Consider the following 20355-nt stretch of genomic DNA (forward strand, 5'->3'; position numbering starts at 1 on the left):
AACCACTCTTTATATCTTAGCGTGTAGATTTGAATTATTCCTTTTCCACAGAAACGTGGACATTTTGGGTGTGGGAGGCGGTTTTGGGAGGGTACAGGGGGGTTTGGGGGGCGCGTGGATATTTGGGGTGCAGGTGGATATTTGGGGGTGCACATGGACATTTGGGGTGTGCGAGGCAGTTCTGGGGGTGTGCGTGGATATTTAGGGTAGAACAGGAGTGTTTGGGGTGCAGGAAGCCGTTCGGGGCGGGGGGGTTCACGCCAGGTTTAGGGTGCGGCAGAGCGCAGCGCGGTTAATGGGAGAATTTGTGGGACGGGGGGCGGCGTTCGGGGGCATTGCCGGGGCTCCATAGGGACTACAAGTCCCAGCAGTCCTCGCGCGGCGCCACTTCCGGCGGAAAGGGGCCGGGCCAGAGCGGCGGCGAGCGGTGTGCGCGGGGGACTTTGGGGGGTTCAAGGGGGCCTTGGGGGGCTCAGGGGGCGAACATGAACAGGGGGATGTGAGGAAGGGGTGCGTGAGGGGAAAGGGTCGTGGGGAGGCACTCGGGGGGGGTCCCCTCTGTAGTGGCAGCGTGACATCCGAGGGACTACAACTCCCAGCAGCCCTCGCACGGCGCCGTTTCCGGCGGGGCCTGAGCGGCTGAGAGCGGTGAGCACGGGGGGCTCGGGGGGGATTTTGGGGGGTTCAGGGGGGTTTTGGGGGCTCGGGGGCGAACAGGAGCGGGGGGGGAGGTGGGGAAGAGAGGGTGGGAAGAGATGGGGGCGTGAGGTGTGGGAAATGGGGCAGGGGAGGGGTGGGGGGGGGGCCTGGGAGAGGGGGTCCGAGAATGGGGGTGTGGAGGGAAGGGACTCCAGGGGGGGGGGGAGTGGGGAGGGGGTGCAAGGAGTGGGGACCCCTCCCAGAATCCGCGGAGTCCCTGCCCTTTCTGCCCTCCCCTCCTTGGAGCCCCTGCCGACGCACCGGGATCCCCCCCGAGTCCCCCGGGTTTGGGGTCACAGCCACACCGGGACACCCTTGATTATGGGGTCCCATCCCCACAGCACCCTCCGACTTTGGGGTCCTAGGCGCAGAGAACACCCCGGTTTTGGGATCCCAGCACCCCTGACCCTCTGATTTTGGGGTCCCAGGCACAGAGAATTCCCCGTTTTGGGGGTCCCAGCCCCCCTGAACCGCTGATTTTGGGGTCCCATCCCCAGCGCACCCCCGATTTTGGGGTGCCGGCCCCCCCATTTCAGGATGGACACGTCAGAGCCGGGCAGCGCAGCCGAGGACGAGGAGGAGAAGGTTCCAGAAGTTCGCCCTCGCACCCGCTCCAACCCTGAGGGCGCCGAGGACCGAGCCCTGAGCGGCCCAGGCAGCGCGGGCACCCGGGCAGAGGCCGTGGGCGACCGGGCAGAGGCCGTGGGCAACCGCGGAGACGCCGTGGGCAACCGGAGCGAGGGCGAGGGGGAAGCGGCCAGCGCCGGGCACAGCCCCCCTGGCGGCCCCGGGCAGCCTGGCACGGCCTGGCACGGCCCGGGTAGCGCCCAGCACGGGGAGGTGACCGTGAGAACACCGCGGGTGAACTGCCCCGAGAAGGTGGTGAGGAACTGGGAGGGGACTGGGATGCGAATAGGAGGGACTGGAAGGGTTTGGGGGGGACTGGGGATGGACTGGGAGGAGAATGGAGGGGACTGGGAGAGACTGGGAGGGGATTGGAAGAAACTGGGAGGAACTGGGAGGGATTTGGGAAGGAGTGGGAGGGGATTGGGAGAGGAATGGGGGAGACTGGGGAAACTCTGGGGTCTCTGTGGACGTTTTGGGGTCCCTAGGGGTCTCTCGGGATGCTCTGCGTTCTCAGCCGTGTTCCCGCCCCCCCCCAGATCATCTGCCTGGACCTGGCCGAGGAGATGGCAGTGCCCAAACTGGAGTCCTTCAACGGGTCAGGAACAGGGGATGCCAAAAAGTTGGGGTTTTTGGGGTGCTGGGTGGGTTTTTGGGGTTTGTGTGGTTTATGGGGTGTCAGGTGCGGTTTATGGGGTTTGTGGGGTTTTTTGGGGGTTTTTTGTGGTGTGTTTGGAGTACCAGGCGGGGGGTTGTGTGTTTTGGGGTGCCAGGTGTGGTTTTTTGGGCTTGTGTGATTTTTGGGGTGCCAAGCAGGGGTTTATGGGTTTTGGGGTTTGTGTGTTCAGGGTTGGTGGTTTTGGGGGTTTCTGGGTTTCTGAGATTTGTGTGTTTGAGGTTGGTGGTTTTGGGGGTTTCTGGGGTTGGTGGTTTTTGATGTTTGTGTGTTTGGGGTTTGCATGTTTTGAGTTTGTGGTGTTTGGGGTTTCTGTTGTTTTTGGGGTTTCTGGAATTTGTGTGTTTGGAGTTTGGGGTGTTTGGGGTTTGTGTTTGGGGTTTTTGGTGTTTGTGTGTTCGGGGTTTGCGGTTTTTGGGGTTTTTGGTGTTTCTGGTGTTGGTGGTGTTTGTGGGTTGTGTGTTTGGGGTCGGGTGCCCTGAGCCGTGCCCGCGCAGGTGCCGCAGCAATGCCCTGACGGTGGCACAGAAGATGATCGAGATGTTCGTCAGGACCAAACACAAAATCGACAAAAGCCACGAGTTCGCCCTGGTGGTGGTCAACAACGATGCCACCTGGGTAGGTGACACGGGCACAGGGATGGGGACAGGGTAGGGACAGGGGTGGGGACCGAGACAGGGACTGATGAACACTGCAAGGGGCCAGTGACAGCCAGGGGGACAGTGGGGACAGGGACAGGCACAGGGATGGGGACAGCAGGGCTGGGGTGCCAGGGGGGACGGGCACAGGGTGGGGAAAGTGTGGGGACAGGGATGGGGACAGAGGGGCTGGTGTGCCAGGTGGGGACAGGGACAGGGATGGGAACAGGGATGGGGACAGGGACAGAGGTGGACACAGGGGTGGGGACAGGGCCAGTGCCAGCCCGGTGCCAGCCCGATGCCCCCGCAGCTCTCGGGGTTCACGTCGGACCCACGCGAGGTTTGCAGCTGCCTCTACGACCTGGACACCGTCGTGTGCCAGTCCTTCAGTATCCTGCCGTGCCACCACCGTGCTAGGGGGGTGTCCTGGGTGCCCCCTGGGTGTCCTGGGTGCCACTGGGGTCCCTTGGGTGTCCTGGGTGCCACCTGGGTGTCCTGGGTGCCACCTGGGTGTCCCTTTTTTGCCACTGGGGTGCCACTGGGGTCCCTTGGGTAGCATTGGGGTGTCTTGGGTGCCAGGGTGGCCCTGGGGGTGGCCCTGGGGGTGTCTTGGGTGCCAGGGTGGCCCTGGGGGTGGCCCTGGGGGTGGCACAGGTGCCAGGGTGGCCCTGGGGGTGGCCCTGGGGGTGGCACAGGTGCCAGGGTGGCCCTGGGGGTGGCACAGGTGCCAGGAGCAGCCTTGACCCTGAGCTCAGATCTGGACGGGCTCTTCAACCTCATGTGAGCACCAGGGGGGTTCTGGAATGTTCTGGGGAGGGCTTGGAGAGTGCCAGGGGAGGGTGGCACCTAAGCCCTGTCCCCGTGGCTGACACCCTGACCCAGGAGTGTCATCCTGTCCCTCTCCCCTGTCCCTGTGGGTGCCACCCTGTCCTGTCCCCATCCCCATGAGTGCCACCCTGTCCTGTCCCCATCCCCCTGGGTGTCACGCCGTCCTGTCCTCATGGCTGCCACCCTGTCCCCGGGTGCCACCCTGTCCTGTCCCTGACCCTGTGGGTGCCACTGTGTCCCTGTCCCCTGGGTGCCCCCCTGTCCTGTCCCTGTCCCCTGGGTGCCACCCTGTCCCAACCCTGGGTGCCCTCCTGTCCCCTGGGTGCCACCCTGTCCCATCCCTGTCCCCAGCCAGCAGAAGGTGGAGCTGCCGGTGACAGACAATGTCCAGACCATCCCCCCGCCCTTCGTGGTCAGAACCATCCTGGTGTTCGGGCGCCCGCGCTGCCAGCCCCACTTCTGTGGGGGCGAGCACGTCAAGGTCTGTGCCACCCCTGTGATGTCAGCCCAAAATCCTCCTGTGCCACCCCAAAATACCCCTGTGCCACCCCAAATCCCCCATTTCCTCCCCAAATTCCCCAAATCTCACCCCAAATGCTCCAAATTCCCCCAAATCCTCCCAGTCTCCCCCCAAATCCCCCAAATCTCCCCCCAATCCCCTTTTCCCCCAGAAGCTGCTGCAGTGCCCCTATTTCTTCTTCGACGTCGTTTACATCCACAACGGGCTGGATGAGAAGGAAGACGAGGGCAGCTGGAAGGTGAAAGGGCACAAAATCCCCCAAATTCCGCCAAGTTTCTCCCTTCCCCCCCCAAATCCTCCCTTTTCCCCTCCAAAATTCTCCCATTTTTTCCCTCATTTGTCCCATTTTTCCTTTTTTATTTTCTTTTTCCCCAAAATTTTCCCTCCAGAATTCCCCCAATTTTTTCCCTGATTTGTCCCCATTTTTCGTTCATTTTCTTTTTCCCCCTAAATTTTCCTTTCAAATTCCCCCCATTTTTTCCCTCATTTGTCCCATTTTTTCCTTTTTTATTTTCTTTTCCCCCAAAATTTCTTCCTCACATTCCCAATTTTTTCCCTCATTTGTCCCCATTTTTCCTTTTTTATTTTCTTTTTCCCCAAAATTTTCCCCCTTTTTGTGGGAATGGGGGGGTTTGGGGGGGAAATGGGGGGATTTAGGGAAAATGGGGTGGGTTTGGGGGTGATTTAGGAGGCCAAAGGACAGTGGGGGATCACCAACAAAGGGGTGACAAAAAGCCAAAATTTTGAGGGAAACTTGTGTGCAAATCGTGAGGACAAAAAGAGGAAATTTCTCAGGATTTGAGGTCAGGACAAGCCAGATTTAACCCCTGTGTGTCCCCGTGTGTCCCCTCCCCAGGACATGTTTGGGTTTTTTGGCAGCCTGGACACCAAAGGCACCAACTACAAGTATGAGGTGGCTCTAGCGGGGCCGGCGCTGGAGCTGCACAACTGCATGGCCAAGCTGCTGGCGCATCCCCTGCAGCGGCCCTGCCAGAGCCACGCCTGCTACGGGCTGCTGGACGGGGACAGCCCCGAGGGGGACACCAGCAGCTGAGGGACTGCCACCGCCTGAGGGGACAGCCCCCAAGGCCAGGCCACCCTCTGAGGGGCCAGCCCAGTGCAAAACGCCAATCCCCGTTTTAAATGTAAAACTTGGTCAGAACTGAGCTGGCTCCAGACCCTGCAGTGTGAATGCAGAAATGCAGATTGGACATTTGGGATTCAGGACACCACGAGACAATAAAACCCGAGAGTTTGGATGGCCCGGGAGCCTCTTTGTGAGCAAAATAAACCTGAAAAAGAGACACAAAAAGGGGATTTCGTTGGGAGGTTTGGGGTGAAATTTGGGAGGTTTTGGGGGATTTGGGGTGAGGTTTGGGGGAGTTGAGGGGGAAATGGGGCAGGAAAAGGGGGATTTTGGGTGGCAAAGGTTAACAGAGGATTTTTGTGGGGTTAGGGTCCCCTCTCCTGGCCCTGTGTCACCTCCAGGTCATGGGGATCGAGGTCCTGTTGGTGGCGCTGGGCAGTGCCAGTTTTGGCCACGGGGTGGCGCTGAGTGTCGTGGCCCTGCCCCCTGTGTGTGACGTCATTCGACGTGATGGGCGTCACCCCAAAATCCCCATTCCCAACCCCAAATCCCCCATTCCCATTCCCAGCCCCTCATTCCCAATCCCAAATCCCGCAGCCCTCAGCCCTCCCAGCACAGTCAAGGGGGGTCCCGGTGCTGTCCCCAGTCCCGGGGGGTGCTGTCCCCAGTCCCGGAAGGTGCTGTCCCCAGACCCTGTGCGTGTGTCCCCAATCCCCGAGGGTGCCATCCTTGCCCCCGTGCCCACCCCCAGGCTTGTGGCCACTGGCTGGGCCCGAGTGCCACCCAGGGTGTCCTCGTCTTGTACCGTACCATGAGTGGCCTGGGGACACCCCCAGGCCACCCTCACCACCCCAGGGTGACCCTAAGTGCCCCAAGGTGACACTGAACACTTCAAGGGGACACTGAGCACCCCAGGGTGACATTTTTGGGGACTATTCTGATTTTCCCATAAATCCTGTCCCGGGTCGGTTTTCCCAGGAATTTCTGGGATCCCATCCCTGCCCCGGCGCCCCCAGCACGGACCCGGCAGGGCTGGCACTGGGCACAGCCTTACTGGCACCGGGCTGGCACCGGGCTGGCATTGAGCACGGACCCGGCGGGGCTGGCATTAGCCCGGCTTCACTGGCACTGGCCTGGCATTGAGCACGGCTTCACACTGGGCTGGCATTGGGCACGGCTTTACTGGCACGCCTGGCACGGACACGGCGGTGGCAGCGGGGGTGGCAGCGCGACAGGAATGTGGCTCCCGGCGGGAGGGGACAGAGCTGTGACCCCACAGCCGGCGCGTGGCATTTTTGGGGCATTGGTGGCGGTTTTGGGGTGCCAGGGAGGAGTAAAATTCTCATTATGAGACAGCAGTGGGTGGGGTTGGCACAGGGGACACCCCGGGGACATCAGTGGGGTCCCCTGAGCCCCTCGGTGCAGTGCCAGCCCGTGTGGGGCAGGGGACAGGGTGGGGACAAGGGACAGGGGCGAGGTGTCTGCGGGGTCGGCGCCTTCTTTGGTTTAAAAGTCGGGAATTTTGGGGAGGGGGGGACAGGTGGCACCTCTTGGCATTGCGGGTGGCACCGGGGACATCCTCGGGGGGCTCCTCCAGTCCTGCTCGGTTCCCGGGAATGGGGGGGGTTCGTACAGGAGGGGCGGGATCGGGTGGGATCGGCAGGGATCAGGTGGGATCCGGTGGTCCCGGATCCTGCGGAACCGGGCAGGAATTATCGGGAATCCTCACCGGGAATCGGGGTCCTGCTGTCCCTTGCTGCTCCCTGGGTGGATCCCGAGTAGATCCCGGGGAGCAGTGGGAAATGCCCGGGGGTGTCCCGGAGGGGTTCTGCCCTAAAAGCGCTGCTAGCAGCGGGGGCACGCCGTGATCCCGGGAATCCTCATCATCCTCCTCCTCCTCCTCTTCCCAGCAGGAGCTGCCGAACCCCACAAGGAACCCCCAAATTCCGAGCAAATCCCGACGCGGGGGAGCCTCTGGATTCTCCTGAAACCCGCCCCGAAAATCCCTGCGGGGACCCTCCGTGTCCTCCCGGTGTCGCTGTGTGCAGGAATGACAACGACGGCGACAAAGAAACCGGGACGGAGCCGCTCCAGCGCCGGGGGCGGGGAGCGGGGGTGGCGTGTCCGGGGGTAGCTGGGGACCGGCTGTGCCGTGTCCCCTGTGTCCCTGGCGGTTGGGGACTCCGTGTGACATCTTCCGGGCCCAGGGACCAGGTGTGGCGTGTCCAGGTGTGGCATGTCCGGGGTTGGGGACCAGCCGAGCCGTGTCCCCGCTGTCCTGTCGGGGTTGGTGACCAGCCATGCCGTGTCCCCGCTGTCCTGCCGGGGTTGGGGACAGGCCGAGCCGTGTCCCCGCTGTCCCCGGCCCTGGGCACTGGCCGCGCTCCTCTCCCGGCGCTGCCATCCCAGCCCGGGGGCTCCTCCTCGCTCGCCGTGGGCACAAGCCGGGCTGGCGGCCGGGCCGAGCCCGCTCCGCCTCTGCCGCGGGAGCAGCCAGCCCGCTGTCCCCGCGTGTCGCTGGCCCTCATTTGGTGTCGCCGTCGCCACGGGCCGCGGGCGTGTCGGGCTCCCAGAGGACGAACTCGTGCAGCAGCGTGTTCACCGTGTCGGGGCACTCCAGCATCACCATGTGGCTACCCTCGTCGATCACCTTCAGGAAGGCAATCAGCAGGATCTGCGAGGACAGCGACATGGTCAGACACCCCTAGAGGTGGCACGAGCCCCCAAAAGCCACTCTGTCCCCTCCCTGGTGAGTGGCAGTGGCAGGATGAGCCCCGGCCCTGCCCCAGCCCTCCAAAGCCACTCTGTCCCCTCCCAGGGAGTGTCCCTGGCAGGGCTTGGAGCACCCGGGGACAGTGGGACGTGTCCCTGTCAATGTCCCTGTCCAAGTCCCTGTGCCATCCCTGGCAGTGTCCCTTGGAGCACCCTGGGACAGTGGGAGGGGTCCCTGCCCATGCCAAGGTGTCCCTGCCATGTCTCTGCCCATGCCAAGGTGTTCCTGCCCGTCCCTGTGCCACCCTGGCAGTGTCCCTCGGACCACAAGGGTGTCTCCCCCTCCCTCCCCACCCCCACCCCAGGCTCCACCCTCCAGCAGCCACCCCACATTTTGGTGGGGGGGCAGACCGCCCAAAGGCCTTTCAGTGGTGCCACCCCCGTACCTCTGCCATCCTCTGGTCCTCCTCGATGGGCACGAACTTGTCGTGCATGCCGTGCACCAGCAGCACAGGCACTGCCAGCTCAGCGTGGTACAGCTCATCGCCCTCGGGCCAGTACTGCCCGCTCATGGTGGCGCGCAGCACAAAGGACGAGACGTTGAAGGCATTGCCCTCCTTCAGCAGCTGCTTCTCCTTGGCACCTTGGCGGGCAAAGCCGGCCCTGGCACGGGGGGAGTGGGCTCAGCTCGAAATTCGGGGGTTGGCAGCGAGGGTGAGCAGCCCAGCACCTCAAAAGTCACGCTTTGTCACCTCCCTCGGGGTGGCAGTGCCAGAATGAGCCCCAGCCCTCCAGCCCCCCAAAAACCACCCCCTGTCCCTTCACTCAGAGTGAAGTGAGTGAAGGCAGTGCTGGCATGAGTCCCCTGAGAGGTGACAGGAGCTTCCAGCCCCTCAAAAGCCATCCCCTGTCCCCTGTCTCAGAGTGGCAGTGCCAGGATGTCCCCTTGGGTGGTACAGGAAGCCCCCAGCCCACCAAAAGCCACACTGTGTCCCCTCCCTCGGCAGTGGCAGTGCCAGGCTGCCCCCTGGGTGGCACAGGACCCTGGGGTGGCAGTGGTGACTCACTTGAGGAAGCTCCAGGCCAGGCAGGGGGACAGGCAGTGCAGCACACACGGTGGCAGATTGAAGATGGAGCACAGGCTGGGCTCCAGCGCCGTGGGGCCGCCCCCGTTGATCATGATCACCTTGTGCACCAGCTCGGGGTACTCATGAGCCAGGAAGGTGCAGAAGGACACCCTGAAAGGGTTAAAAATAACCACTGAGTGCTTGGCCTTCCATATTTTAATTATTAATTATACTAATTATATTGATTGTATTAATTATATTAGTTATATTAGTTGATTGTGATCACTTTGTGCACCAGCTCTGGGTACTCGTGCACCAGTACCCAGAAGGTGCAGAAGGACACTCTGAAAGGGTTAAAAATAACTGTGGAGTGCTTGGCTTTCCCTATTTTAATTATTAATTATATGAATTATATTAATTATATTGATTGTGATCACTTTGCGCCCCAGCTCCGGGCACTCCTGTGCCAGGAGGGTGCAGAAAGACACCCTGAGTGGACATGGGGACACGGTGCCAGCGTGGTAGGGGTGGGCTGGTCTTGTCATATATGCATATAAGTAACAGGAATTTTTATGCTATCATCTCTTTCTTACAAAAGTTTCATACCTATTCGGTGTTTTCCGGCGAGCAGCTCCTCTGAGCACATCCTTCCTCTCTCACCAGGTAACTGACTGACTCCAGTTCCCTTCCTGCTTTAAGGCGTGTCCCCTTGACAAGCCAACCCACTCTTTTATAGCTCCTACTGTTCTTACTAGTTATAGCTGTGGCTTGTTGAAGTTAGGCCTTCTCCTCATTTTGATAGTTAGGCCTTCTTCCTCATTTTTGCAGCTCCTCCCAGCTGCAACTCCTTAGGGGTAAGATTACTTTATATACCATCTCCATTCTATCCCCCCACAGGCTGGGGGCAGCAGGGTGGCCACAGTTGGAGGGGGCTTGGGACAGGTGAAGGTGTTCCACGGCCGTGTCCCTGTGCCATCCCTGGCAGTGTCCCTTGGAGCCAGGAGTGTCCCAGGAGTGGCCCTGGGACAGTGGGAAGTGTCCCTGTCCATGTCCCTGTCCTGTCTCTGCCATGTCCCATGTCCCTGCCCATGCCAAGGGGTCCCTGCCCTGTCCCTATGCCACCCTGGCAGTGTCCCTCGGATCACGAGAGGATTTTCCCTCTCCCTCCCCACCCCACCCCACCCCACATTTTGTGGGGCAGAGTCCCTCAGGCCCTTTTGGGGCAGGATTTGGTGCCCCCTGCCCAGCCCACCCCCCTGGTGCCTTCCAGGCTGCCCCAGCCTTGTCCCGAGCCAGCCTCGCTGGATCCAGCTCCTCCTTTGGTCTCCTCCTAATCAGGAGCCCTAATCCTGGCTTATCTTATTTATGGTCCCTGCCCTTCCAGTGCCCGCTCGGGATTAGCTGGGCACCGAGATGGTGCCCGCCCCAAGGGCACTCAGGAGCTCCGAATCCTGGGAGAAACGGGATAAAAATGGGATATAAATGGGATAAAAATGGGATAAAAAGAATGGGATCCCCAAACTCCTAAAACATGGGGTTTGTGGGCATTCCCATTTTCTGGGACAATCCCACCCCACTCCCAGCCCCTTACCCGTAGGAGTGCCCGATGAGGATGTTTCTTTTCTTGGCGTAGCGCTTGAACACGGCCCTCATGTCCTCGGCCAGCGCGTAGAAGGTGTAGGCGGCGGCCACGGGCGGCGCCGAGCTACAACCGTGCCCCGCCAAATCCGGCGCCACCACCTCGTAGCCCAGCTTGGAGAAGAATTCCAGCTGCTCCTTCCAGATGTCCAAGGAGCCGCCAACGCCGTGGATGAAGAACAGCACCACGTCGCTGTGCGTGCCCTTGCAGCTCGTGATGTGCTTCTTGCAGTCCACCGTCACCACCCGCTTGGGCTTGCGCTTCCGACGCTTGGCGGCCGTCCCGGCGGGATCCGGCGCTCCCGGCTCACCGTTGGCGTTGGGCTGCGGGTGCTGCGGGCACCGGGGGCCGCGGGCGCTCTCAGGGCGCGCGGCATCGCCCAGGTTCTCGATCAGCAGCTGCCCGTTGCGGTAGAGCGTGATGCGGCGCTGGCAGCGCACGGCGCCGCGCTCCGGGGACGATCCCGCGGGGGATCCCGGGGGCGATCGCGGGGATCGCGGGCGATCGGGAACGCTGTGGCGGATCCGGAGGATCCGGCCGGGTTTCACCTCCAGGAAGGTGAAGCCGTCGCTGGACTCAACACTGTCCAGTGGCCCCACGGCGTTGGGGCTCTTGCCCAGCAGGCAGCAGAGGAAGCCGTCGGTGATGCTGGTCAGCATGGTGATGCCTGGAAAATGGGGGAAATGGGGGAAATTGGGGAAAAGTGGGGGGAAATGGTGAAAAAGGAGGAAAAATGGGGGGAAAAATTGGGCAAAAAGGTTGGATAATGGGGAATAATGGGGGGAAATGGGGAAAAAATGGGGGAAAAACATGGGAAGCAGGGAAAAATGTAGGAAAATTGGGGAAAGTGGGGAATAATGGGGGAAAATGGGGGGAAATGGGAAAAAATTGGGAAAAATGGGGGGAAATAGGAGCAAATTGGAGGAAATGGGGGGAAAGGGGGGGGGGAATGAGATTCAGCCCCAATTCCAGCAAAGGGTTGTGGCAAAGGGAACCTGTTGGCAATGGTGGTCAGCATGGTGATTCCTGGGAAAAAATTGGGAAAAGGGGGGAAATGTGGAAAAAAACATGGGAAAACATGGAAAAATGTGGAAAACTATGGAAAACAATTGAAAACCATGGAAAAACGTGGAAACACTGAAAATTCCCCATCCTACTTTTTTCTGGGTCACATCCCTGTCCCCAGTCCCTGAAGTTCCCATCACAACCCTTGGAAAAGGGATTTATTCTGGCTGAAGGAAAAAACCTGGGGGGAAAAAAAGCCTGTTTGGAACAGAAAATTCCCTTTTCCTACCAAATGTGGAGTGCAGGGAAGCTCCAGTCCTGGGAATTCATTATTTATCCCGTAAAAGATAAATATTTACCCAACAATTTGAAATATTTACCCCATTAAATATAAACACGGCTGTGGTCGGAAGCAGCATCCGAGGTGGGAATTAAAATTTAATTAAAATCTCTCCACAGAACAAACTAAGGAATGTGGGGTGTGGGATTATCCCGGCTGTTCCCAAAGCTCGCTGCTGGAGCTGAAATCTTGGGATTTTGGGAATATTCAGGGAAAAGCTGGTGGGAATGGGGGCACGGAGGTTGGGAATGGGTTAATTATGGCGGAGGGAAAACAAACACGGTGAATTATTGATGGCAACGCTAGGAGAGAGTGGGATCCCAGCACTGATCCTGCGGGATCCTGATCCCATTCCTGTGGGATCCTGATCCCAGATCCCACTCCTGTGGGATTGGGATCCCAGTTCCCATTCCTGTGGATCACGGAGATCCAGGCCCGGGATCTGCCTGTTCCCATGGAAATCCAGACAAACCCACCTGGAATCCTGGGATTAAGGTTGGAAAATCCCTCTGGCATGCCCAAATCCAACCCACCCAGCGCTTCCAGGGGTAAATCCCAGCGGGAGCTGGCAGCTCCAGGGATCCATCCCAGACTCACTCCCGGATCCCTGGATTCCCATAATCCCTGCATTCCCAGATCCTGGATCCCTGGCTTTCTGGATTCCCATATTCCCAGATTCTGGAGTCCCAGATCCCTGGATCCCGGGTTCCTGAATTCCCAGATTCCCGGATCCCCAGATCTCCAGATTCCCAGATTCTGGATTCCCAGCTCTCCGGATTCCCAGATTCCCATAATCCGGGATCCCCAGATTCCTGGGTCCCAGATCCCCAGATCCCGTCTCCCCCGCACTCGGTGCCCGGGAGCATCCAGGGAGGAGAGACTGGAACAGGATCCCGATGGATGCGGGAAGGCGGGAATGGCGCCGGTTGCCATGGAAACGGGATGGGGGGAGGTTGTCCCAACCCGGCTCCTTCCCAGCCCCGGGAATCTGGGAATCTGGGAATGCAGGAATCCATGACTTTGGGAAATTAAGAATCTGGGAAATCAGGAATCTGAGAGGTCGGGAATCTGGGAATTCAGGAATCCGGGAGTTCAGGAATTCAGGATTTTGGGAATTTGGGATTTCAGTAATTTGGGAATTCAGGAACCTGGGAATCTGGGAATTCGGGAATGTGGAAATTCGGGATTTCGGGAATTTGGAAATTCAGGATTTCATTAATTTGGGAATCCGGTGCCATATGTAAGGCTGGGAATGGAAATGAAGCAGGAACGGCGGAATCTGGCTGAGGGATCCTGGAGCCGGAGGGATCCAGCCGAGGGATCCAGCCAAAGGGATCCTTCCACTGGGATCGTGCTGTTGGGATCTGGCCTTGGGATCCTGACACCGGGGCTGGCATGGGGGACTCGGGATCTGGGGTTGGGATCTGGGGTTGGGATCAGGATTTGGAATCAGGATTTGGGATCAGGATTTAGGATCTGGGTCTGGGATGCGGATTTGGGATCCAGGTTTGGGATCTGGGTTTGGGATCAGGTACTGGAACCAGCCCAGCCTTCCCCCCACCACGGGCAGCTTTTCCCGAAATTCCAGCCGAATTTCCAGCCGAAATTCCAGCGGGATTGGACCCCCCCTCCCCCCCAGCAATCCTTCCCCGCCGTTGCATCACGAGGGAAGGAATGAAGGAAGGAACGAGGGAAGGAACGAGGGAAGCTTTCCCCCGAGTTGCGTTTCCAGGATAATTCCCCTCCTTTCCCCCCTCCCTGGCGCACCTGCACAGATCCGGGTTTTTCCCGGCTCCTCTCTGCCCCACAACACCCCAACCCCCCTCGCAGATTTTTTTTTTTCCCGACGGCAAAAATTCCCGCATTTTTGGGTCATCCCCACCCCCAGCAGCACCCTGGGCGCCCGGACATTCCCGCAGCCCCGCAGGGGAAAAAAGCGCCGCTCACCTCATCGATGGCCCAGCGATTCCGGGGATGCGGGGTGAGGAAAAAACCCGGGAATTGCGCAGAACTCCCGCTGCAAATCCTGGAAATCTGCAGGATTCCTGCTGCAAACCCTGGAATTGCGCCGAATTCCTAGGGCAAATCCTGGAATTGTGCAGGATTCCTGGTGCAAATCCTGGAATTGTGCAGGATTCCCGGCGCAAATCCTGGAATTCCGCAGAATTCCCGGAGGAGAGGCGGAGCAGGGCGGTGAAAATCCCGATTATTTTTTTTCCAGGCGTTCTTGGGGGGGCGGGAGGGAGGGAATTCCTTCAGCCCCCCCCGGAGATGCCCCCAAACGCCCCGAGTCGCCCGAAGCCCCCCGAGTGCCGCCCCCGCCCGCCCCGGGCGCGCCCCGCGCTCGTCCTTGGAGCGGTCGCCATGGAAAAGGCGAAGCCCCGAGCCCCGGGCCGGGGGCGGGACCGCCTGACGGACAGCCGCGGGAGGGGACAGCCACGGGAGGGGACAGCGACAGCGACAGCCGCGGGAGGGGACAGGAACAGGGATGGGGACAGCGACAGCGACAGCAGGGGACAGCCGCGGGAGGGGACAGGAGGGGACGGGGACAGGGACGGGGACAGGTATGGGACAGGGATGAGGACAAGGATAAGGGGAAGGGACAGGGAGTGGGACAGGACAGGGACAGGAGGGGACAGGGACAGAGGTGGCATTTGGGAGGGGGTGGTGACACTGTGGTGCTTGTGGGGTGGCAAAGGGGGCGAGTGTGGCGGCGCCACGGGCAGTGCCAGGAGGGTCGCATTGCCACCAACCTGTCACTCATGTGGCAGTGACATGAATGTGGCAGTGCCACGTCCAGGAGGCCAAAAACCAAACCAGGGCTGACTTTTGAGTTTATTTCCCCAGATTTTGGGCTTGGGGAGGGTTGAGCCACATCCCCTCATTCCTGCCGGGCCACAAAATCCAGGAGGGAAAAATCCCAGAGCTGCTCCTACTCTAGGGCTGGGAGTGATCCCAAAAAGGAAAATCTGGAATTCTCTGGCTTGGAAGCACCTGAAATCCCAGCCAGTGCCATCTTGGAGCGTCCCAGGCTGCTCCCACCTTTCCTGGGGCATTCCAGGCCTGCAACAGCCACAGCTGCTCCGGGAATTTCTCCCTGCCAGGAATCCCTTCCCCAAATCCCCCCAAATCTCCCTTTTCCCATTGCAACTCCATTCCCAGGCTCCTGTCCCTCCATCCCTTGGCCCAAGTCCCTCTCCAGCTCTCTTGGAGCCCTTTCAGGCACAGGGAGTGGCTTCGTGGCCCTGTCGCGACATCCTGGGGGACAACCGACACCCCCGAGGCGACAAAGCCGCAGAGGCGCCGTTGCCATGGTAACTCCGCCACTACCCCATGAGAACTACAACTCCCATCAACCCTTGCGGCGCGAAGCCGGCTGTGATTGGCTGGGAGGGCGGAGCCAATAGCAAGCGGCGTTGTTGGCGGGCGGAGCAAAATGGCGGCGTTGGGCCCGGGGTGGGTGCGGGCCGGCGGCCGCAGGTACCGGGAGGGGAAATCCCAACCTTAAAATTCCAAATTTTTATTTCATTTCCCTCTCCTCACTCCTCGTTCTGCTTTAATTTCCCTCAAGCTTCTCCCTGCTGCGAGGTTTTCCCTTCCCGCTGCTCCCAAACGCTCTGGAGTCTCTTCCCGTCGCTTCCAAGGCCGCCGTTCTCTGCCGCGTCCCGGCCCCAGCGTGGAATTTCCGACAAATCCGTGGAAAATCCCGGGGGAACGAGTACCAGCCCAACAACTGGAAGCGGAAGAAGACTCACGGCTGGATCAAACGGATCAGAACTCCCGGCGGCGTGGCCGTGATCCTGCGGCGGATGCTGAAGGGCAGGAAATCCCTGAGCCACTGAGGGAGCCCCGGGAATCCTCTGGGAATTCGGGGTGACCCTGCTGGCCCTGTCCCCCCGTGCCTCTGAGGGGTTTGGGGCGCGGCTGCTGCTTCAGTTGTTGAATTATCCTCGCGTTTTCCGTGTGTTTATTCCAAGGTTTTTTTATTTTGTTTGTTTATAAACGTGGGGATGCGGAGTGTGTTGAAATCCCACCGTGTCGCCTGGAAGTTCTTGCGTTAATTAGGGTGGGGGATTTAATGAGGAGGGGGCACCTGGCGGCTCCAGGGCAGAGATTTGGGGAGGGTGGAAAGGTGGGGGTGTGGAATGAGGGCTGGAATTCAGGTTTCCTTCACTCAGCCTGGGCTCCTGATTCCAGCATCACCTCTGGGATGGGATAAAGGGAAGGAATTCTCCTTCTCCCCGCGCTGCTAATGAACCGCCGCTTAATGACTGGCCCCTTAATTAACGAGCCGTCTCGCCGCCCAAACTACAACTCCCAGCACGCCTCGCGCCGCGCTCCATCCGGGGACTCCCGCGCTGCACCCGCCCCGCCCTTTCGCGCGGGCACTTCCTGCCTCAACCCAACCCTCCAGTCGGTGATTGACAGGTGCAGCGCTCAATAGGAACGCAGCCTTCCTCTGCGCGGACCAATGGGCGCGCACGAGGCGGGCGGCCATGACAGTGGGCGGGCCGGGGCGGCTCCTCCCGGCTGGTGGCGGCGAAGATGGTACGTGAGCCCCCCGCCGCAATGGCGGCCCCGCGCCGGCCCCGGCGGCCCGCCTGCGGCTCCCGGGCCCCGCCGCGCCGCCCGCGGCCTTCCCGGTACCGCAGGGGCGGCACCGCGGCCGGTTCCGGCCTGTACGGCCCGCTCCCGCCGCGGCCTGGGCGGGGGTGGCGGGGCTGAGGGGGTGTGAGGGCTGTGAGGGGAGCCTCGGGCGGGGGGTTTGGGGTGAGGGCAGCCCCAGGGCGGGGTTTAGAGGATTTGGGGAGCCCCAGGGCGGGCTTTGGAGGCCCCAGGGCGGGTTTGGAGGATTTGAGGAAGCCCAGGCCGGGGTTTGGGCTCGGGGTGAGGTTGGAGCACCCCAAAATTGGAGGGGGGCACCCTAAGAGGGGGCTGAACCATTTTTTTTGGGTGGGGGATTCAGGGGATCACCCTAAAGTTAGGTTGAACCATTTGTGTTATTGAGGGGGTTCAGGGGGCACCCTAAAATGGGGCTGAACCATTTGTTTTGGGTGGGGGTTCACTTAAAGTTGGGCAGAACCATTTGTTTTATGGGGGGGCATAGGGGTCACAGCCTTGGGATCACGCTGGGAATTTTATCTGGGGAAGGAGAGCTTGGAGCTGCCCAAATCCCGGGAATTTCCCCTCAGCCCCTGGAGTTTGCGGTGGGCACTGATCCCTGGGCTGTGCCAGCCTTCCCTGAGGGGTTTTGGGAACTGTGGCTCTCCAGGCAGATTTCCTGAAGGGGCTCCCGGTGTACAACAAGAGCAACTTCAGCAGGTTCCATGCGGATTCCGTCTGCAAGGCTTCTGTGAGTGCTCCGGGGCCACGTCCCCAGTCCTGGGGTTCCCCAATCCCAGCATTCCTGAGTCCCGTCATTCCTGAGGAGTTCCAGCATTCCCCAATCCTGGAATTCCCCAATCCTGGCATTCCCCATCCCAGCGTTCCCAAATCCTGGAATTCCCAGATCCCCCATTCCCACTCCCATCCCATTCCCAAATCCCGGAATTCCCAGCTCCTGGAATCCCCCATCCCTGCCCTGAGGCTCCCGTTCCGTTGCAGAACCGCCGGCCCTCGGTGTACCTGCCCACCAGAGAATTCCCCTCGGAACAGAGTGAGTGCTGCTGGGGACCCCGCCGGCATCCCCGCCCTGGGCACCCCCTGCCCCAGCTCCCCCTCTTCATTCCCAGTGTTCCCTCCTTTTATTCCCAATATTCCCCCTTTGAATCCCCAGTTTCCCCCTTTTTAATTCCCATTTTCCCCCTTTGAATTCTCAGTATTCCCCCTTTTAATTCCCAATTTTCCCTTTAGTAATTCCCAACTTCCCCCTCTCTTTATTCTCAATTTCCCCCTTTTTTATCCCAAATTTTCCCTCTTTTTAGTCCCAGTTTCCCCTTTACTTTTTCCCAACTTTACCCTCCTTTATCCCAAATTTCCCCCTTATTTATTCCCAATTTCTCCCTCATTTTTCCCCAATTTTCCCTTTATTTATTCCCAATATTCCCCCTTTTCATTCCCAGTTTCCCCTTTAATTATTCCCATTTTCCCCCTTCTTTATCCCAAATTTTCCCCAAAAAATTCCCAATTTTCCCTCCCTCCTTGCCCATTGGAATCCTCCTAAAACCTGGGATTTTTCCCTGTTTTTCCTTGGAATTGTTCCCAGTTATCGTGACAGAGAAGACAAACATCCTCCTGCGCTACCTCCACCAGCAGTGGGACAAAAAGGTGACATTTGGGATCCAAAATTCCCAGTTTTCCCGGGAATCTGGGATTGGTTCATTGCAGGAATCATTCCTGGTGGGAATTCCAGGCAGGAAATCCTGGGGTGGGATTGAGGGGAGGTTGTGGTTGGGAACTGGGGGATGTGGGAACGCTGGGATTTGGGAATCCCAGCACATGGGAACACCGGGGATCTCCGTGCCGGGAGTCTGCCCTGGAACCCCCCTGGAACCCCCTGGAATTCCCGGAATTCGCTGGCTCGTTGCAGAATGCGGCCAAGAAGCGGGAGCAGGAGCAGGGCGAGCTGGAGGGGGAGAACTCGGCGCCGCCGCGCAAGATCGCCCGGACCGGCAGCCAGGACATGACCGAGGACACTTAAAACCCTGGGATTCCGGAATTCCCAAGGCTCTTCCCGCTTCTTTTCACCTCCCACACCCCCCAGACCCACTGGGAATTCCCAGGATCCGCCCTATTTATTTGGGATTTGCCTCGTGCCCGGGTTTTGGTTTGTATTTATGGGGTTTTTATGGAGAGGAAGAATTGCTCATCCTTAGGGGCCCTAATTCCCAAAATTCCCCTTTTTCCTGGGATATCCCAGAATTCCTAATTCTCAAAATTCCCCTTTTTCTTGAGATTCCTGGGGTTTGCTCCTGAGATCTCCCAGGACAGCTCATTCCCAAACATCCCCGTTTCCTGGGATTTATTCCCTTCCCAAAATCCCCTTTTTCCTGGGATTCCTCTATCTGCTCCTTGTGGAATTCCAGAACAACTCCTTTTTTCCCCCAAAATTTCATTTTTTGGGGATTCTTGGGATCTACTCCCTGTGATCCCCCAGAATTCCTCATTCCCAAACCCCCACTTTTCCTGGGATCTCCTCCCTTCCCAAAAATCCCCTTTTCCCAGGATTCCCCACATCTCCTCCCTGTAAAATTCCAGGATTTTTTTCCCCTTCACTTCCCCTTGGAGAAATTCCCAGGAATCCTTTGGATATTCCCAACCCACCCACGACTGTGAGGCCTTTCCCATTTTTCCAGAAAATTCCCAACCCCTTCCCAGGCTCCGATCATGGCTGGAGCCAGTCCCTGGGAATTTGGATCCCGGGATTTTTTTGGGGCTGGATCCATGGAATTTTTTTCCCCGCCCTCTGGAAAAGCCAGGAGCTTAGATCCTTAAATCCCGAGTTTTTCCTGGGAATCGCCGAATCCTGCCCGAGGGATCGCTCGGAATTCCCCAGATGGGAGCGGCTCCAGATCTGGGAGAATCCCGGCTGGAATTTGGGAATCCAGGCTGGAATTTGGGATCTGGGCTGGAAGAATCCAGGCTGGAATTTGGGATCTGGGCTGGAAGATTCCAGGCTGGAATTCAGGATCCAGGCTGGAAGAATCCAGGATGGAGTTCCAGGAATCCAGCCTAGAATTCAGGAATACAGGATGGAATTCAAGAATCCAGGCTGGAATTCGGGAATCCAGGATGAAGAATCCAGGTTGGAATTTGGAATCCAGGCTGGAATTCGGGAATCCAGGAGGAAGAATCCAGGCTGGAATTCCAGGAAGGCAGAGCCCATCCCTGCTCCCCAAACCCTCGGCGCTCGGCCAATTCCCAGCCGCCTTCCCGGGACCACCCAGAGGCTCGGGATCCACGGAGAACTCGGGAAAGGACGGGATGATCCCGAAATTCCAGCTGCTTTTCCATGAGGAGCTGATTCCTGCAGGAATCCTGGAATTCGGGGCCCTTCTCCCTCCCCTTGCTGGGAAATTTTTCCAGGAGATTCCCAAAATCGATTCCCTGACTCTGGGAGGGTTCCTGCCGCCCCTTTTCCCGGAAAATCCCAGATCCACCCTCGGAATTCCGGGCTGGGAAGGGCCAAAACTCCTCCAGAAGCTGGGGAGGAGCAGGACATGGCTCCGGTCAGAATTCCCGGAATTTGGGACTGGAATTCAGTCCAGAACTTTGGCTCTGCCTCCGTTTTTCCCAATTTTTTTGTTTTGTTTTGTTTTGTTTGTTTTTTTATTGAAGCGACTTTGGAATTCCTGGAATGCGGTGTAGGGGGGGTGGGGGGAGGGGAAGGACAAGCGGAATTCCTGGGATTTGGGTTTGCTTTGGGATTTCCAGCTGGAGAACTCCGGGAGGAGCCGGATTTGAGGAATCTCCGGGAGCCATTCTGGGGTTTCCAGGAGAGGAGGGCGGATCCCGGCGTTCCCGAGGCTCGGGAATGTTGTTCCATTAAAGAGTTGGCACTTCCTGCTAGAATTCCCACTT

At 59.2% G+C, this 20355-nt stretch overlaps 4 protein-coding genes across 10 annotated transcripts; 3 read left to right on the top strand and 1 right to left on the bottom strand.

Annotated features, from left to right (window-relative positions):
* Window positions 1-405: 405 nt before the first annotated feature.
* On the top strand, window positions 406-5297 carry BABAM1 (BRISC and BRCA1 A complex member 1). Of its 7 annotated transcripts, none has more exons than XM_038163830.1 (9): window positions 491-648; window positions 1197-1581; window positions 1863-1921; window positions 2497-2617; window positions 2948-3026; window positions 3393-3417; window positions 3817-3946; window positions 4137-4223; window positions 4842-5297. In XM_038163830.1, exons 2-9 carry the CDS (start codon window positions 1237-1239, stop codon window positions 5037-5039), a joined length of 1044 nt encoding a protein of 347 aa, XP_038019758.1. In that variant the 5' UTR covers window positions 491-648; window positions 1197-1236; the 3' UTR covers window positions 5040-5297. The 7 variants fall into 7 exon arrangements, with proteins under 7 accessions (XP_038019757.1, XP_038019759.1, XP_038019758.1 ...); XM_038163832.1 differs by having other exon boundaries at window positions 3399-3417; XM_038163829.1 differs by lacking the exons at window positions 491-648; window positions 3393-3417 and adding an exon at window positions 406-427 and having other exon boundaries at window positions 1236-1581; window positions 2948-3054.
* A 937-nt stretch (window positions 5298-6234) lies between these two features.
* On the bottom strand, window positions 6235-14235 carry ABHD8 (abhydrolase domain containing 8). Its single transcript, XM_038163825.1, has 5 exons — window positions 13783-14235; window positions 10443-11157; window positions 8852-9022; window positions 8231-8447; window positions 6235-7746 (listed from the first exon to the last, which is right to left on the bottom strand). The coding sequence occupies exons 2-5, from the start codon at window positions 11147-11149 to the stop codon at window positions 7597-7599; spliced, it is 1245 nt and encodes a 414-aa protein (XP_038019753.1). The 5' UTR covers window positions 11150-11157; window positions 13783-14235; the 3' UTR covers window positions 6235-7596.
* A 963-nt stretch (window positions 14236-15198) lies between these two features.
* On the top strand, window positions 15199-15863 carry MRPL34 (mitochondrial ribosomal protein L34). The gene is made up of 2 exons (XM_038163833.1): window positions 15199-15315; window positions 15407-15863. Exons 1-2 carry the CDS (start codon window positions 15272-15274, stop codon window positions 15675-15677), a joined length of 315 nt encoding a protein of 104 aa, XP_038019761.1. The 5' UTR covers window positions 15199-15271; the 3' UTR covers window positions 15678-15863.
* A 442-nt stretch (window positions 15864-16305) lies between these two features.
* Window positions 16306-20343, top strand: DDA1 (DET1 and DDB1 associated 1). Its single transcript, XM_038163834.1, has 5 exons — window positions 16306-16383; window positions 17108-17188; window positions 17440-17491; window positions 18041-18102; window positions 18365-20343. Exons 1-5 carry the CDS (start codon window positions 16381-16383, stop codon window positions 18473-18475), a joined length of 309 nt encoding a protein of 102 aa, XP_038019762.1. The 5' UTR covers window positions 16306-16380; the 3' UTR covers window positions 18476-20343.
* Window positions 20344-20355: the final 12 nt, after the last annotated feature.

This window comes from Motacilla alba, chromosome 28 (assembly GCF_015832195.1).
Source record: "Motacilla alba alba isolate MOTALB_02 chromosome 28, Motacilla_alba_V1.0_pri, whole genome shotgun sequence".
NCBI classification, from domain to species: Eukaryota; Metazoa; Chordata; class Aves; order Passeriformes; family Motacillidae; genus Motacilla; species Motacilla alba.

Excerpts from the sequence above, each read along its gene's own strand:
- BABAM1 (XM_038163829.1), top strand. The coding sequence starts at position 1,237 with ATGGACACGTCAGAGCCGGGCAGCGCAGCCGAGGACGAGGAGGAGAAG. Across the intron at positions 2,618-2,947 it reads TCAACAACGATGCCACCTGG|CTCTCGGGGTTCACGTCGGA; the intron begins GTAGGTGACACG and ends ATGCCCCCGCAG. Across the intron at positions 4,224-4,841 it reads AAGACGAGGGCAGCTGGAAG|GACATGTTTGGGTTTTTTGG; the intron begins GTGAAAGGGCAC and ends TCCCCTCCCCAG.
- ABHD8 (XM_038163825.1), bottom strand. The coding sequence starts at position 11,149 with ATGCTGACCAGCATCACCGACGGCTTCCTCTGCTGCCTGCTGGGCAAG. Across the intron at positions 9,023-10,442 it reads CTCATCGGGCACTCCTACGG|GGTGTCCTTCTGCACCTTCC; the intron begins GTAAGGGGCTGG and ends TAACCCTTTCAG. Across the intron at positions 7,747-8,230 it reads AGGACCAGAGGATGGCAGAG|ATCCTGCTGATTGCCTTCCT; the intron begins GTACGGGGGTGG and ends CTGTCCTCGCAG.
- MRPL34 (XM_038163833.1), top strand. The coding sequence starts at position 15,272 with ATGGCGGCGTTGGGCCCGGGGTGGGTGCGGGCCGGCGGCCGCAG. Across the intron at positions 15,316-15,406 it reads GTGCGGGCCGGCGGCCGCAG|CTTCTCCCTGCTGCGAGGTT; the intron begins GTACCGGGAGGG and ends ATTTCCCTCAAG.
- DDA1 (XM_038163834.1), top strand. Across the intron at positions 17,189-17,439 it reads ATTCCGTCTGCAAGGCTTCT|AACCGCCGGCCCTCGGTGTA; the intron begins GTGAGTGCTCCG and ends GTTCCGTTGCAG. Across the intron at positions 18,103-18,364 it reads ACCAGCAGTGGGACAAAAAG|AATGCGGCCAAGAAGCGGGA; the intron begins GTGACATTTGGG and ends GGCTCGTTGCAG.